At 42.4% G+C, this 18,964-nt stretch overlaps 1 protein-coding gene across 8 annotated transcripts in view; it reads right to left on the minus strand.

The window, feature by feature from the left end:
* The window catches only part of rbms3 (RNA binding motif, single stranded interacting protein), a 298,854-nt gene that overhangs the window by 71,544 nt on the left and 208,346 nt on the right, over positions 1-18,964 (minus strand). For all 8 annotated transcript variants that reach the window (XR_006100092.1, XM_042434717.1, XM_042434716.1 and 5 more), the window contains one exon: positions 2,066-2,223. Coding sequence is in view for 7 of the 8 variants with exons in the window: in XM_042434717.1 (XP_042290651.1) it covers positions 2,066-2,223 (158 nt within the window). In the remaining variant the exon portion in view is untranslated. The remainder of the gene's footprint in view (positions 1-2,065; positions 2,224-18,964) is intronic.

Below are 18,964 nucleotides of genomic sequence, written 5' to 3' on the forward strand. Positions count from 1 at the left end.
ATCAAGCTTCTCCAGAGTTTTAAGTGATAATCTGGCAGAAGTGTTGATGCTTAGCTTCTCTTCCTATTCCCTAATGCTTTTTATCCATCCTCCACACAATCCCTCTGGCTACTCCTTGTTTGCCTCCTCCTCATCACCGTCTCTCCTTCGCTTTTCCCAGCAGTAGAGCAGGTAGGTAGACAAAAAAGCAGGTGGAGAGACAAGAAGTAAATAAGGCAGACAGCCTGTTAGGCAGTCATTGGGAAACAAACCGGTTAGCCAGACTGTCTGACGGTCAGTCAGGTTGTTGGGGTAGCCAGTCAGTCAGTGAGCAAACCAGGTAGGCATTGAGGCAGGCTGGCTTTTCTCTCTGTGCTGCTGGTTAATGGCATCAGGTGCTGCTGTCTGCAATGATTAGTGCTGGGGCTGGAGTAATGGGCTCTGATAACAGTAATGGATCGGCCCACAAACACTTAGCTCAGTTTACTCTCTCTAATGCCCCTCATGGCCCAACCCTTAGCAGCTGTCTGTCTGTCTGTGTGTTGACACAGCTAACAGGAGGTCCACAATTTATAAAATACATTGCTTTCTCTTTTTCCTTTGTCCAGGCCTCTTCCTGGCTTTTTTCTCTCACCTTTAGTTGTCAATTACCGCCACCTTCCTTTATTTCTTGATCTAGACATAAACAATCACACCCTTTGTACCTCTCTCATATTTTCTGTTTTCTCCTTATCTATCTGAAATTATGCCCGTTCACTTCTCACATTTTCTCCCACACTCACTCGTTTCACTTTCTATTCCTCAATCCTTCTCCGTCACATAGTGCCCGGCCACGCCTCCTCATCACCTTCTCTTTCTCTTTATAATAACCTCTATGATAAGTTCTTTTTACCTGGCCACTGTTTCACACTCCCGTCCCTCTCTCTCCTGCCATCCCACTCTCCCTTTCCATCATGTCTCTTCCTCCTCCCACTGAGGGCTGCTTGAACAGGTGGCTTGTGGAAGGTTGTTGCTGTGCTCTGCTTGCTGGTCTGCAGGAGGCTGCCTACCTGTCTGTGTGTGTACGTGTGAGAGTCTGCTGTCGAATGTTTGTGTTGGTATATGTGCGTGCATGCATGTGTGTTTATGCGCAGGTGTGTAGGCGTGTGTGGAGGCTTGCATGTGCATATGTTCATGTTTGTGCACAAGTGCCTGTGTGTGTGTGTGTTTGCGCCTGTCTGTCCTGCTGTAACCCTCGGTAATAGAGCAGGGAATAGGAGACGAGTTCAGCCAGAGCAGGTGATTAAGAAAAATCCCTGCAAGATGGCGGTACTGCCGTCAGTGGCCTCCTCTGGGTAAACAAGGGAGGGATGTGTGGAGAGGAATGAGAGCCTGGTGGCTGCTGCCGAGGACAAGGACAGAGCGGTTTATGACTTTGGGGGATTAACAAGCTGAAGTGGAAACTTTTCTAAGTAGAAAAAGAAATAAACTGTTCAGTGATGAGCCTGGTGGTGGAAATACAGCAGCCCTGACTATGCTGTAAGGGTGTAATTGCTGGTGCCCATGAATGCACGGACACAAGTATAAACTAACAGGCATGTGCGCACACACTGATGCACCGGCACTGCCAGACGCACAGCCAGACAGGCTTGGAATAGAAACAAATCACCTTTTAAAGTTTCCACTGCCTGGAGGGGAGGATTCATCTGACAAGTGTCTTTCTAGAGTTCAGGCACACACTTATAAGCCTGTGTCTTTATATATGTAGACAAATGCATGCTAACGATTGTGTGTTTGTTGTTCAGTGTATGCATGTGTCTGCACAGATAAGAGGGGTCACAATCCATTTACAAATTATTATTGGTTATTGTTTGAGCTTTCTTGAAGTACCAGTCGGGAGTGTACACATAAATTGGGTAAACTAAACCACAACAAATATGTACAGTAAGTATAGAATTAATATTTGACCCTGGTATAGTGTGCGCAGACATGTACTGCACATCTATTACTTAAAAAGTCAATTACAGTGCTTAGTAGCAGCAGGGCAATATGTTGAGAAGGGAGACTGATGCCTCCATATCATATTAGTATCATTATTAAAGTATACCTGGCGAAGCCGACTCCTCTGCTGACCCCGTTGGCATCCCTCAGTATCCTCGTGGAGATGACGTGACCCAGGGGCTTCAGCATGTTCTCCAGCTCCTGCTCATCCATTGACACCGGCAGGTTGGAGATGTACAGGTTGGTAGGGTCCTGCTCCTGTTGCTGCAGGGCCAGAGGGTAGAATAGCAGGGAGGATAGCGGGTGCAGAGAGAGGATGAAGGGAAGGGAGAAGAGGAGAAGACAAGATGGTATAAGAAATAATGTATCACCATCAATTTTAGGGGCTGTGAAATATGCATCAGCTCTGTGTAGTGAGCCATCACGTAACATGTAGCAATGCTGTCAACAGTGCAACCAAACTCTTTCTGAACTCGCATTGCGCTCGGTTATATTGACATACTTATACATCCATCTGCTTATGCAATATGGATACATCAACAGTTCATGGTGCGCCTTGCCGTATGTGTGTGAAAGGGTGGGTATGTAGGCTAGATTATGGATTTGTATGACGCCACACAAGTCTGTATTAACGTATAGTATTCACAATAGTTTTCATGGAGTCTTCTGGTTGTTTTTTTTTTAACTTCAGTGTTAAGTTTAAAGATCTGAAGAGAGCAAGAGAGGGAAGCTGTGTAGTGTGTATTGTACAACAGTATATTCATTGTAGTGCCCAGGGGCTGCTGCTAGCGAGGTGAAGCTGCACAGCTGGTTGTGGGTTGAGCCTGAGGTAGCAGAGGGCCTGCTGAGCTCTACAGTAGAACAGCTGGACACAGCAGCCCAGCCCTATCAGTCAATAAGTCACTGAACCAGGCATCCACATGTGTGTCCCCCAGCTATCCATCCATCTATGCTTCAAGTCAGTCAGTCAGTCTCTAAATTTAGCATGAAACTATATTATATCATCATTATCTCTAATTATATCTTTATGATGCTGTATGCATTTGACGCATATTCTCTTCTAACATATCAAATTACATCAAATCCATCCTTCCACTCAGGTAGTCAGCCAGAGGCTGATCTGCTACCAGTTTTCATTCATCACATCTACTTCATATCGAACATCCATGCCTTCTAACATGCTGATGCTAGTAGGAATAAAGTTAACCATGTTCATCATCCTAGTTTGGTGTGTTATCATGATAACATTTACTAATTAGCACTAAACACAAACTACAGTTGAGGCTGTACCAATGGGCAAATTAAAAATTTTTCCCTGATGATGGCTCTAGATGAAAAATGGACGGGTCACCACAATGATTACAATTTATCCTGAGACGGATAAACGGACGGACAACACTGTCATCCCTAAAGCCACGGCACTAGCATAGCTGAAAATGAAAACCTTTTAACAATAATGGATCTTGTGCAGCCATTGTGAGCTGTACTTTAAATGTACATATTGATGGCGAATAATCAAAAAGTAAATTTCCTTCTCATCCTCAGTAAAAATAATAACAGCCTCTCATCAGCCGATTGAAAGCTATCAGGTTGGCAGTAAAACCTTTGAATAGGAGGCTACATTTTAAACCAAGTCAGATCAATAATATGAGCGTGGGTCTTTGAAAGAAGCATTGCCAAGTAGAAGGGCAATAATCTCTGTGATGGTTTAAGGTCTATCATCTAATAAGGTAGGCTGCTGAATATACCCTGAATGAGAATGGCAATTTAGCAAGACAATCATCTATAAAAATTTATGGAATGATATGAATGCTAAAGGAAAATGTTAGTTCCATTAGTTCAAGAATGTCTTAGTTGAATCAGCTAAGTCTAGTCTAATAAACCTTAAGAACTGGCAACAAGACAAGAGAAGGGAAGCAAGGCCAAATAGGGGATGAGCTTCTGACTGACTTTCATCCAATGAAAATAAAGACATAAACTGCACATAACTACAGCGTAGTGGAATATGTTTCTCTTTCCTGTACCACCATGACTGTTTATATGCAGACTTGTAAACCTGTAACCAGCTGTGCTTTACATTTAATTCAGGAAAGTCTTACTCCTTACAGTCTGACTGAAATTTCAGAGATCTATTTCACACGCGTAAGCAATACTGTAAAAAGCAACTTCAATACGAGAAGTCTGTCTTCTTCTCAGTGGGGGGTTGTGGAGATACTTCAGTTGCAGCGTGCATGTAAACACCATTTTTGAGACTCTTTACAGGCTCTATGCTTCTCCACAGGAAACTCTGTCTCACTCTGTCTTCTTTTGCTTTCTGTTGACGGTGGAGGAAGAGGTTAAGGAGGAGGAGAGGAAGTGCCTCCACCAGCGTCCTGCCTCCATCTCTCCATCTGTCAGAGGAGAAGACTGGTCCCTCCCCTGATTAATTAGCCGTCTTATCTGACGGGACATGTTTGATCTCATTAAAGCCTTTGGGAGAAAACGGCGCCGAACGTGAAAGCAGGAAAACCGCAGCTCTTTCCCCTTTAACCAGGAACTCAATTACCCAACTTTAGGACAAACTAAACGCCTCCTTTTTCTGCAGGTTTATCACATTTATGTGAGTGAGAAATAGCTTGCAAGAGTTTGTATAACACAGGATTTGGTAGTGAATGAGGCTTAATTAAATCTGCCCGTAAAAATCTACTGTACACGTGTCACTCTCTTGCTAAGTCCCTTTGGTGTGTGTAGCCTTGCAGCTGTGCTTTCCTTTGAGTAGCCTATCATTGGTTATGTGAGGCGATGTTTTTCAGGATTATGTCAAATAGGCTTCGTATTCCAATGCAGACAGGAGGTCTGGATCAAAGAATTAACTAACTGACTCACTCACTGGGCTAAGCCAATGATATGAGAGTTTATGTGTGTGTGTGTGTGATTTTGAATGAAAGTACTCTCGCCTATAAGCATGTGACAGTACATGCGGTGAAAGAGTGCAACAGAACGTGTAGCAGTAATTTGTGTGCATGGGCTAATAGTAGAGGGCTCCGTTTGCAGGGGGATTATCACAGGGAGGCCTCGTCTACGCACGGCCGCCTCGCTAAGTTTTCTCTTTGATGACGTTCCGCACCACAAAGCCCTAAATACCCAGATGAGAAGGTTACGGGGAGGAGTGGAAATGGGAGCATTTTGACGGGAGGTGAGATGGGCTGGCCCATTCCACAAGGAGATTTAATTTCCTTTAATGTCAGCCTTCGCGTACGCTCTGCTGTCAGGCTATGAATGAAACGGTAATTGAGGTGTGCGTGCGTGTGTGTGCACCTGTGTATGTATCGTATCTCAGAGTAATTATGCGTGTACGTCTGTTCCATCAAATATATATATAAAGCTGTGTCTGTATCATTTCCTTCCTTCCAGAAGCGTAAGCATCCGTGTTTCTGGTGTGTGTGATGGCAGTTGTGTCTGTCCCCTCGCCATTGACCAGTGTTGTAGAAGGTTAATGGAAAGGCTCCAGGCTGCGCTGGGCCTTTGATGAGTATAATTCCTTCACCTTGCCACCAGGAGGACAGGAAGAATCCAACTGTGTGTGTGATGGGGGGGGGGGCGGCCGATGTGTCATTTCCTGCTGACGGATAGCCCCCTTGCTGGAGCTGACAGCCCTGTAGCAGTTATTTCATTTCAACACCCTGCTCTGTTTACCTCACTGTAATTTCTGAGAACATTACCATGCCACAGGGGAGGGGGGATATTATTAGAGAGGGGGAAAAAAGGAAGGCGAGGATCTGGGTTATGCAAAAAAACAAAGGCAAGGGAAAATAGGAGTTATAGATCTCTGTGCAAAAGGTGAAAGAGTGAAAAGGTAAGAAAGAGAAAGCTGAAGAGATGATGGCAGCTGACATGACAGGCAGATATAACACATTAAAGGAAGCCCTTGTTGCCTTTTGACAATGCTTGAGGGAAAACGTCAGCCGTTAGAAGTCTCACGTTCTGCCTATGGGGCTCTTAGGGCTGTATCCATTTAACTGATAAAAGTTAGACAGATAGATATGTGTCTTGACTTGGGGCACTGCATCTAACGCTATGTTGATGCTCGGAAATGCCCTCACTCTCTTGCCAACACTCATTCTTTTCTGTTACTACAGTACAGTATATCCCCTGGATTCCTTCACCCCATTCTGTCTTTTTTTTCCCCGTCTTCATACCACTGACCTCTCCATAGCCTCCCCATCTCCTTCTTTTTGTCGACACTTTTCATTTCATACACACTTCAACCTTACTTTTCTCTGTCAATCCATTCCTGCTCGTCCTTCCTTCCCCTCGCTATTGCCATCTCCTCCGACCTTCATCCTTGCTCCTTCCTCCCTTCCTCTCCTTCTCTATCCATTCAGCTTGCTCAAGAGATTAGAGTTGTATGTGTAATTGGCTCTACAGGGCTTCTTGGGAGCTCCCTTAAGCACCGGTACACACTCTACGAGGCTGTGCGTGGATGTGTATGTGGTTGCCAATCCGTGGCAGAACACCGCACTCTTCACTTCCCTCAGGTATGCCACTCTGGCCTGGTGTGTGACTAACCAGCAGCCTGGAGGAGCACAATTAAAGCCAAAGACAATGGGGTTCTGTGTTGTCTGGTTGGAGCAAACTGCAAGGAAGCAGTAGTTGCTGTGTTGCTGCTGCTGCAAGGATGTGTTGCTGACAAGTTTGCAGATGCCAGAGGGACCTGTTCTCTTGTACATAAATTGAGGATGTGCACTCAGATCTTGCAGTGGGAACCTGAATCTGTGGAATGCATCCCAAAGATGAGCAGGGGGGATGTGGGATCTGGATGCTTGAGAGGGGAGAGGCATATGAGCACATCAACTCACTTCAAAAGCTTGAGTTTAATTTGTGAGGAGCCAGAGAATTCGGAGACACAAAGGTAGCACTACAAAGGAGCTATCATTCTGTCAGACGGCTAGTCAGCTGGTCAGACAACAGCAGGGGAAGTCAGCTGGGCAGCTTACTGCCCTTTGATGAGTGCTTCCCAACATTTTCTGTTTCTACTGATCAGCGGATGGCAGGATCATTCTACTTTTCCCTTTGTAGAGGCTGTTGTCAAACACTTCCTCAACACTCTGCCATTCTGTCTGTTATCAAGCCCCGCTATGACACTAAAACTTCAAATCCCATCCACATCCAAGATTTTACAACATGGTGTGTATCCAATACGTCTCTGTCCACTGCAACCATTTAGAGCAGCTTCACAACACTGTTAGCAGAGTCAAGCTGCAGGAAACTTGAAACTATAAGTGTACAGAAGGTTTCAAGGTCAGGGTCAGACTCTGATGTGAGAATAATATTTGGTAAGTTCCTGTCCATTAAACAAACAGCAGCTAATGCAAACATAATATAAATTGACTAAGATTTATCTATCTTGCATTAGTACAGGAGCATTTCAAAGGTTTCAAAGTGTCTTTTCAACAATGACGACATCCATTCATCAAAGTCAGATTCTACAGACAGGCTTGAATGCTCTATATCTGATAAACATGCTTATGAACACACAGAGGTGTACAAACTCACATTATAATCCAACATATACACAAATGTCTCCAACCTAGACGCTCTCAATCACAGAACAGCATGTTACAGAGCAGAAGAAAGAAAGCGAGAACGCAAGCTGGTAATGCGTGAGGTCCTTCTGCTGCTCACTAGGGGGCTGACAAAATTCACATTCCTGATTCATACCGTCTGTTTGAAACAAAGGGCCATGAGACAGAGGATCTGTGCCATCACCCAGGGCGGCCATTTTCAATCCAATTACCATATTACGTTTGAACAAACAGCCTAAAACACCTGTCATTTAAACATGGCTTTTAATAGTGCAGTGATAAACGGGTATCGGCAGGGGTTTAAGATAAAAAATGCAATAGATAACATCTTTTCCCTAATTCTTTAATATGAACCACCTCAGTGGTTGCTATAATTATTTTTGCATGTAAACTTTCAGGTTTGAGAATGAGTTGGGAGGAAGCTCTAGTTACATTTTAAGCAAATTTTTGAAGTTTTGGCAAATCATAATGTGAGTTACTGCACGTTTCTATCAGCTACCTTTATGTGGATATATTCAAGAAGACATGACAAGGTTACATATGTGATGACCAATTATTCAGATACATTGTGGCATTTAATTTAGAATTTCTGGCATTTCTATTGGTGGATGGAAACTAGGGATGCACCAATCCAACGTTTTCTCTCCTGATACCAATTCCAATATTGCAACTCGAGGTATCTGCCAGTACTTTTTTAGTGATCCGATGTGAGTGCTCTCTTTTTGCCAAATTTGAAATCTGTATACTTCTGTATGGAACTCACTGAACACCTCAGTTGGCAGGTTGCTATCACTGAATGAATGTAACTGATAGCAGAAACATTTAATTTTAGAATGACATTGACAAAGAAACTATACTTAGTGTGGCTTTGGTCATGTCATGGCCAATACTCAATCTGCTTAATAAGGTCAGTCTGATCAGGAATATCAGACTGGTGCATTTCTAATGGAGACATACCTTATTGTATAGTTGTCACTATGATACATGACACAATTAGAATTATACAGACAAGAATCTTTTATACTCTGCACATACTGCTCTTGGCCAAAACGGTCTGTTTTACCGATAACTTACATGTCAAGAAATGATTACCTCCCCTCTTCCCCTTTTTCTGGTGTATTGACATACTATTGAGACAACAGAGGTCAGAATTCTCTTCTGATCTGTGGTCATTCTCATTAAAAGCTGCCACACTGCTCAGTCCTTTCATTTATTCACATTTAGGATGTTCATATGATTGACTAGTCTTAGTAGTTGCAAGAAGATCCTCCACTCATCTGTTACAGTGTGAATAGCACTCAACAACAGATGGTGGCTTAGAAAGTGCCCATTAATTAACCTTTCGGTATCATTTTTACACCAAAAAGTAACTCAAAGTTTGTCAATGGCAAAAAGTTATTTTAAAAAGAGTTTCCCCCCCCCCCCAAAAGATAAACAAGATAAAAACAGCTGAATATGAAGCTTAAGAGCAAAAGATTAGAGGTTCACCTTGCTCACGCAGTGTTCCATTTGGCTGGAATACAATGTTACCTGATTAAATAAAAATTGTACAAATTACCATACGTTGCTGCAGAGCACAGCTTAATACATCACATTATTCAGCTACAGAATTCTTCCCATGAGTGCAATGCAAGCCAATGACAACTAAGTGTGTCCTAGCAGCCCAGAGGCACTGAGGTGTTTAGTTTGGTTTTAAGATCTACACTCATTCACTCACATAATTACACACATCCTGCACAGCACCGCACCTCATACGTGCACAAACTCACACACAGACGCATAACATGTGACTCTACACACACAAACACTCACACGTTGTCAATCTTTGTCGTAATATTGCTTAAGGAAAATGAGTTTCTAGCTACTCTATATTATTCTGAGATGATAGATGCTGTGTAAGGAGCAAAAATGGGTGATACATTATTGAGCCTGTGAGTATGCTAACACAGCGGTGGGCTTTGTTTTACTCTCTCTCTCTCAGCTGGTCCTCCACTCCGCTGGCATTGCTGGTAAAATATTCATCCAGCACAAGGCACAGTGAGTGCTATGTCACAAAACTGGTTTTAGTATGTTCTTAACTGGGCTGTTGCATACAAATTTAAGCAAAAACGCAGGGAGAGTCCTATACTGTGCAGAAAACACTGCATTGTCAAATTCTTGATAGAGTCTTTGATAGTATGCCATCTAAACAAATATATAGTTACTACCACCATAAAGAAGATGAAGTGTGATTTTAATGGCTCCAAAGGGAAATGTTGACATAATTCTATATTTTTCTTATTGTCAATAAATCCCATGGAAAGACACAAAAACAACGTCGGTCTCTCAGTACTTCCCAACCCTGTCAGTGGCATTAAGCCCCAGTCCCATTCATACATATTGATGATTTAAATCTTGGGTCACAAGCATCTAGCTTTAAAAAATCATAACACCAGCTTATGACAACAGGGCACTGTAATTTCTAGCAAATGTCACTCAAGTAGGAGTAAATAGTGTATCTGTTGTGGACTGATACACATTTGGTGCTCTAATTAGTATTTATGACATGGATGGTGTATGTGGGATTGTAGGGTGCTAACTACAGTGCCTGAGTTTATTGTAATAAACAAACGTGTCACCCATTGCAACGACATGGCTCAATATTGTCTTACTCAATACTGATTTTAACAGTTTTTAGACTCAGTGGAGGTCTATGACACAGAGGAACAGCTATTTTAAGCTTTGGCTTCATAAGCAACATTTAGTTAGCTTATCCTTTCACATTTCCGAGCATCCAGAAAGTGTCCTCTAACATATTAGGTGTCATTTTCTCTCTTTTGCAGATGTGTGAGAAAGAGATCACACCTTTACTTTGCAAAACAGACATAACACCACTAAATTATGTCTGCCATCAATGTCATGGCTCATACATTTTGATGCCGGGTTAATGTGAATTTAAATGGGTCGATATGCGCTTCACCCGCTTAATCACGACCCCCTGATTTGATTTTGTATCTCCCTCGGTGAGCTACTATTCCAGAGATTAAAATTTCATGTGGAGCTCATATCAAAAATCCATTATTAACATGGAAGACGGGCACACCGGCCTTGCCCCTGTGCTCCAGCAAAAGGAGACAAACTCATGCGCACATTGTATAAGTGGGCATGCACGCGTGCACACAAAGATGCTCTTTGCAACACTCCCTGAGGACTTCAAGACAAATTCATCTTCCCTTTGTAGAAATATTGAGGAATTTTCTTATAAGCTGTGGTTATGCTCAGGGTCATGCTCCCTCAGCCCCAGAGTAGACAACTTTCACAAATGTCTTCCCGGTTTCATAATACATTTTCATCACCGTAACCTTCGTATTTTTCCATTATGGTGTTTGCAACAACAGCTCATTGTGTTGTCGCCAGGGTAAATGCATTTTTCTGTCTTATGCATCATTCATGATATCATTTCTGAGATTGAATTCCTCCTGGCTGACATCATGTGGAGGTGGAGAGTGCTGGTGATAATTTTGGTTTTGGAGAGGAGGGGGGGTGTTAAAAGGAAATGGTGGTGAGCTGTTTGATTTCCACTATTGACCAACATGAGGACCTCTGTGGTAGGAAACCTACTCTATCTGTAAATTATGAATGGCTTTTCACTTTGTACAAAAGCTCTACCTCTTCCTCTCTCCTGCCTCTTTTGTCTTTTTCTCATTTTGCCTCTAAACCTAGGAAACCTTTATATACTGTATGTTTTTCATCCTCTTACCTTCTCCTCCCTCCTGAAGTCACTATCACACTAATTCACTAGATCTCCTTTACCAGTGCACTCCCCACAGTTTAGGACACTTGATCATTTGCTTTGAGCAGAGATGAGATAGAATACTGAACACATGACATACTATGTTATGGGTAATATGATACTGATATTTGTGAGCAGGCTTTCTCCAGACGCCCAGGACAAAAATCTAGCAACATCATCGAAGGGACTCCCACTGGGGCGCATTGATTTTATCAGGGAGTGGTGTGCACAACTTTTCATATGCTGTTTACCTTCCTATTATAAATCTTTTTTGTTTAGTGCCTAATTCAACTACTTAAAGTAATCTCACAAACATAAAGTACAAACAGCTGAACTAATAGGGCTATGATTTTGTATTTTTTTCTTTACTGGGAACTGTGAAGAGCAAAGTGGTAGACCACTGACCATAGCTCTGTGTTATTAAAGGCAATGGAGAAAGAGACTTTGAAAAGCTCTTCCTATAACCTATATGTGGTCATATGCTCCCTGGTAACTATGGTAACTACAGTTACCAGGGGGTACAAAGAAAGACTGCAAAGTAGCTTAGCTAATTTTGATAAGATAGCTAAGATAATAGCTGAGCGTACACATATTATACTTAATATGCATTATAATTTGATAATGAATATTAATGATAAAAAATACATAATGATATACTTACTGTAACAATCAACAACATGAGAAGTAATGAGAAAGCTATCAGATAAGTAGAAATTAATAGCTAAAAGTAAAAAAGGTTGCAATGTTCAGTTTTTTCCACTCCAATACAAATACAAAATTTAGTAAATCTACTGAATAAAAGAAAGAAACCAAGCCTTAATATGGATTGACATTTGTTGTTTTGTCTGCAGTGAAAAACTATTAAATAATTCTGACAGAGCTGTGGGAGTACGCCAGACAAAAAAGGTTGGGAACCAATGCTCTAAGATCTCAAGATCACAGATATGGTGCACAGTGACCTATGCACTTAAAAACTCCTAAAAAAGCCCATGTGTCTCCAACATGACACAGCCTCCTCTCCACTTCAGAGACGCTGTCTCATTCAATGCATGCTTTTCTCAGGGCTTCACCACATGCGATCCTCCGAGCTGCCCTCGACGAGGTTCACCGCATCATAAAATCGTCATGCATGTTAACTTCATGGTGCATGGGTCAAATGAGCCGTGGCGGTGGATGTTAAGTGACTTCAAAAGGCTGCATCCGTATGCCCTCCCCCCCCCTCGTCTGTCTACCCAGCACACGTCTGTGTGAAGAATGTGTTCAGCAGACCGGTTGGGTCAGAGGATCAAAGTTTACAGATAGGAAGGAAGGCAGAGTCACATGCATGTGCTTCAGCATGCATCGGTGACTTTCTCTCACAAACTCAGCACTAATAAATACTCAACCACTTGCACGCAGTCGTAGTTCTTCTTTCAATCTAGTTTAAAAAGCAGACACATACAGTATGTTGACAAGTCCGATTCAGTGTTAAGATGACAGGCAGGATGTGTGAGCCTTTCAGCAGAGTGGTACAGCATCATCAGAAACCAGGAGAGTGACAATCTCTTTGTTTCCCTCCACACTCCATCACCTGCTCTCCAAATGGAGGCACAATGCAATTTTCACTTATGAATCTACTGCAAAGCAAATAGCATAGGCTGTTTGCCTGCTCCACAAACACACCCTGAATAACTACCCTGGGTCATGGACTCATTTGTTATTCCTTAATGTGCCACTACTCACCGGGGAACACTAAGGCTGCCACGTGAAACTACACTGCGATGTGAGCATCATATGTCTAACTGTGGCAGAAATACCTCGCCTTAGTTTCTGTCACATCTGCACAGAGAAATGACAACACGGTGGAGGCGAGAGCCGCAGAAATATTGAAATATATATTAAAGAATTATTTCTCAATGGAAAACAGCAACAACAAAAGTAATAAAAAAGCAATAATGGAAGTGTTGTGCAGGGAAAGCCACTCAGAACAAATCAACATTTATGTGACATCAGTAAGGTTCAGTGGTGGAACTGATGCAATGATTTTCAATTACAAAACAGTGATGTGGGGTATTAGTTCCATTTCCATCACAAAACACAGGTTCTTGAGAACTGCTATAAACCAGATTTAGATTATGAATAGACAGATCATGTGACAAACAAATAAATACATACATAAAGACATACACTTTGCACAAATGAATTAATTCCTGATTTTATAACTTTTTTTTCCACCGCACAAAAAAGTGTTATTACTTTATTTGTGTCAGAGCCTTCAGACATATTAAAAAAACATGATTTTTAATTGTTTTTGGCAGAAGAACAAAGTTAAACCCTCATAAATCTCATTCTTCTGCTCATTTTTCAACATACAAAATATATTCCTTTAAAAAACCATGTACTTTATTCTATCCTCAAGTTCATTTGTGACAGAGGGATCTTAAAGAGGCGTTGGCGTGACAGCCCTACCCACACTGTGTAACTACACACCCTTTACAAGCAAAGACAAAAGATTCAGAGCATCAAAGTCCACAACATGGCTGCCATAAAATCCTATAAAATCAGGTTTTGCAATATTTGTTTATGATTACAGCAAAAATGGCAGAAAAATTACATGCATGTGTTAATGAAACATGACAGAAAAGCTGACAGTATTGACTAACCACCACATAATTACAGAATGATCCATGTGTTCTGCATAGCAGCCCTTTTTGTTTTCCCCCTGCTGACAGCTGCCTCTGGGCTCTACACCATGTGCATAAATTTACATCTGGACTTCGGCGTATAATATTTCCTTTATGAATAGGTGGTGTTGACACAGTATGGTTAAGACTAAATTCAAATCAGTGTTTAATAGTCTAAACAATTACCAAATTAACCACAATCTGTTCAGCCGTGATGTGTTAAGCAAAGTTAGAAGGTGTGAGACTGCTTGGTGATGTGTGAAATTTGCCATATTTGTGGTTTTTTTTTTTGCTGGTTTGTTGCTAATCTTGTCAGCTGGTATGGATGATGGATGGATGGATGAATGGATTTTGCTTATCTTTCATTTCACATATAATAATTACATTTACTAAAGCAAATATTACATGTATCCACTACAGTAAGTCATATTACTTGCTACCCATTAAACATGTGTTGTTTCAGGTTTAAGAACCGGCAAAAGGAAATGCCTCTTAACTGCAATACTGACAAAACTACCAAAACCCTATGAAGGCGATAAAACCTTGATCGTGCCTGACCTGCAATTGTTACACAACAAAAAGAATCTCTGTGGTAATTTCCATGCTGTTAAGCGATTCTCTTGACCCATCAAAAATAGTACAGTTTAAGTTTCTGAAACCAAACCCAATCTCCTCAGTGTGTGTTTCAGTGAGAGCGTCATTAGCAGTAGATGACCTATATAGAGGGGACGGCTGCTTGTTACAGTCTAATTATCACCCTAAATGGCCTGGAAGAGGGGTGGTGCAGCAGGAGATAATGTGTTTGTTATGGACACTAATGATACAGTGGAAGCAAACTAATGACCCACCCAGGGTGTCCCACAGAGTTCAATAGCTTCATCACTCCCGCTCTATGAAAACTTGGAAAAACTCTCCTTAGCATGCTTCCTCTTTCCGGAGAGGGAGTGTGGAGGGACACAATGGAGAGAGGAGAAGAGAAAGAGAGAGAAACAGACAACAGAGGGAGGGAATTGTTGAAGCCATGAAGGGAGGAGGTATGAAGAAAGGACTGCAGCGAGGAATGTGGTAATAACAATAATAGCTATGCTGGTAATTTTATCAGTGCTCAGGAGAAGTCAGGAAAGGTGGGGAAATAAGCCTGTTAACACCAAAGTGCTGTGTTGACAGAATGCTTTTTTAAAAAATTTTTGACCAATTCTGAACAAATTCTTTTGAATTAATGCTGTAAAAACAACTGCAGTTAAAAAATATTTGCGCTATTGAATCCAAGCTTTTCAAAAACTAGTGTCAGGAGCATGAGGTCAAGGCAAACAGCACCATATCATATTAGAAAATTGCCTGACAAAAATAGAAGAAGCTTTTCAGATGTAACCATATTTAGTCAAGTTTACATCGTGCAAAATCTGAAGTCCTCAAGGAGGATATTCTGATGTGGGCCAGAGACAGATTTGATACCGAGGAGGATATATTTTTTAATCATTCAAGGACAAAGTGCAAACAGACAACCTGGCTGTATGGAGGTGATCTTGAGCACTATAAGAATGATTTTTATACTACAATGCAACTTAACTGTAAGAAGTCATAGCAGGAGGCAGGGATGAAAGGACAGAAAGAGAGGAAGAGAGATGGCTCCTGGGTAATCAGGAGGGGGAGTCCCTGGTTTGTAAGGCAGCAGCATATTAGTGTCTAGACAGGTGTCATGGGTCTTGGCAGAAGAGACAGAGACATCAGTGTCCACATGACAGCATAACGGAGCGAGTGAACTCTAGACTGTGGAGGAACAGAGAAAGGGAAATGGAGAGAAGGGAGAGCACCCTGCAAGATGGCGGAGGGTCACCTTATCCGGAGGTCATCATGGGTTGAGAGTGAGAGAGTAGAGAGGAAAATCACATGCGGTGTGACATTGAATACACGTCAGTCATCCGATGTCAACACCTGCTTTATGTCTTCAGATAATTAACTGTCACATGTGTCCCTACAGGTTTTAGCATTTCCATAATCACTCCATCATTTATCATTGTCATTCAAAAGGACAATATCATGTTCAATGCCATTGTCATCGCAGCAATGAGATCCTTTGCTTGTGTCAAAGTAGACAGAGGTTTTTGCCTGAAACTAAGTTAATACGTTAATAAAACACAACAGCACGCCTCTAGGAAGTAATGCTAAGGCCCATTGCACAAGACTGCACAATAAACACAGTAACATAAAGTAGGAAACACTAGTCTACTTTATAAATCCTTCAACAAACCGTCTTGGCTCATCAGTGTCTTATCTGAACAGCGTCTAATGAGCTCTTAATTTGAGAGTGGCTGCATCATTAACACGGCCCGCCGTTTGATGCCACAGCTGTCAAATGAGACTTTCATCTTAACATGACGACAGCCGACGTGTTGTGTACGCGATTATGTATGTGTATATGCGATGCACTCGTTTTGCCACACTATATTTGCATGCAACAAACATGATGCCATCTCTGAGGTTGAAAATGATTAGATTTAATGAATGAATGTCTCGGTTGATTTTGATTCTACGGTGTAAAGTGTTTAGGCCGAGGGTGGCGGGAAGGTATGCGGAGAGGGGAACGGAGGTGTTGAGGCTCACGGAGGCGCTATGGGAATCAGACAGACTTACAGAGAGAGAGAAATGTGTTTAAAATCCCAGGAAGGTCTTTAAAAACAGGGCAGTCCCTCACCCTGGCATCTCCTCCTGGGCATTTGTACGCTAGCGTATGAATGGTGTCATTTTGTGCAATGACATCAGAGATTGCTACGGCGGCCTGCAGGTGTCAAACATGACTTCAGAGAGGAGGGAGGGATTTGTTATACGATGTCCTTTTACAAGACAAACCAAGGGGATTAGTGTTAATCACGTCATAGTGTGATTAACAACACCCATGTCCCTCCATTAGCCTGACCTTGTTAAGTGTGTGTGTGGCGTGATTACACGGTCTGTCACTATCATGTGTTTCCACCATTACTGACTGCAGTATGTGTTCGCTAAAATCTTTGCAGCTGTGATTTTGTAAGCACTTTTTTTTTTGTTGTTGGTTACTGTTGTTGTTGTTACCATTTGTGTGACCTTAAGGCTGCCCAGCTACACTCACATTTAAGTGTGAAGGCTCACCATGATGTTCTTGCTCTGTTTCTCTCTCTTATTATTCTTCTCTGCCTCTCTCTCCCTCTCTCTCACTCACATCCCTGGCTGCTGTAATTAGAGTAATTGGAATCAGATGATGCTGGCTTAATTGGAAAGGAATGCAGACGGGGCTACGGGGCTTTTCTGCACGGGAAAATCAGCTGGAAGAGAGAACACGAGACAGTAGGGAAGCATGGCGGACGACGAGGTCCGCAGTCACGCATCGGGCTGCTCTGGCTTTAATAAAATTGGCAGGGTTCTGTCGTAAACACACAAACAAATTACAAGGCGTTATGGAGTCTGAATGCTGTCGTATGTTGGCAACGCTAGAAGTATGATGTCAGGCGAGGGGATACACGTGAACTGAGTTTGGCAAAACATTCAAATTACAGGAGCATGATTTATATACAGTAATGAGTTAAAGTTGAAATTCAATCTCCTCATCTGACAGTAACTTGGGCTTTGAGTAGAGCAACGGACCAACATTTTATAGTGAGGGTTAGAGGCAGCACAGGGTGATAACAATACATATTGCGCGATGAAAGTTTGATATACACTTGCCAACAAAGAGCCAGAATATTAAAGTTTAGAATCCATTGGTAAGAGGGCAAGTTTCATTTAAACTGTGCCAGAAGCAAATTCTCCTTCCAAGTTGAAAGCGACTGCAAGAGAGAGGGTGAAAGCGAATGAGAGCGAGAGAGAGACAGAGAGGGAGAGGAGGAGGTGAGGCTGGTTTTTATTCTGCTGAAAGTCACAGTTGAAAGTCAGCCTGATTGTTTGCTGTTTGTGCGCTGTGGCCACTGATGCGTGGGAAGAGTGTTAGATTCCCTGTAGGCACTGGGAGCTTAATGAAGGAAAGAGACACACACCCGCTTCAAGAGCTGGGACTTCCTCATTTACACTGAACCCTGGGGGGATCAGACACTGCAGTTGGCCTCCTTAACAAAAGGGGGCAGTGTTGCCTATAATGTGCATGTTTTTTTTTTTCTGTGTGAGCATGTGTATGTGTTCTTTGTTTATCTAGTTAAAGGGCTGGAACAGCATGAAGTCAACAGAGGTTGATTTAATTATCCTGACAATCCCACCGTCTCTGCACAACTCATTTTCTACCACCGGAGTTTGCACCACATGTCTGGCGAGCCTAATAGAGAGGCTCGTTTGTCAGGTTCAAGCTCTCTATCTCCAGCAACATCTCATTACCCTTAACATGGGGGAGGTAACCAGGGAAGGCTGGGAGAAAACTGCCTCCATCTCTCTGTCTCTCACACTCATTCTGTCTGTCCATGTGGGCTCGAAATGTGTGTATGCAGCTCTTTTGTTTTGCCTGCCGCTTGCTGCCGGACTGCTCAGAGCCTTTGTCTTCCTGTGATGCTCCCCAGATCTCAGTTCGTTACAGAGCGTAATTAGCGTGGCGCGAGCGGGCTCCCCAGCCGACACACAAAACTCATTAAATTCCACTAGCCTGCTTTTTCGCTGGCACGCTCTCCTCGCCCCATATTAATCTTCCTTCCAACCCAAACTTTAATTCTCTGAGAAAATGTTTATGGGAGGAATAACTGCTTCCGCCCTCACATGCAATAACAGTGTGGTTGTTTAATGTGTTCCTTTTTTTTTTGTCTTCAGTTCAATGCAGTTTTGTAATGTTGTGATTCAAGGTCAGGTCTAATGAGTGTCTGGATAATAAGGTGCAAGGTGTCAGTGCCTCCCTGATGAGTGCAGCAGGTCAGAGATGAGACCAGTGCACTTTCTCTCAGCTCCTCTTTCTGTCTTTGTCCCTATCTCTCTGTGCTTGCCTGCATCTCTAGACAATGACCAGACTCATTTCCAGACTCCCTCCCGCAGTCTCCCTCACTACTAACAGGGCCACA

This window comes from Thunnus maccoyii, chromosome 15, assembly GCF_910596095.1.
Source record: "Thunnus maccoyii chromosome 15, fThuMac1.1, whole genome shotgun sequence".
Taxonomy (NCBI): Eukaryota; Metazoa; Chordata; class Actinopteri; order Scombriformes; family Scombridae; genus Thunnus; species Thunnus maccoyii.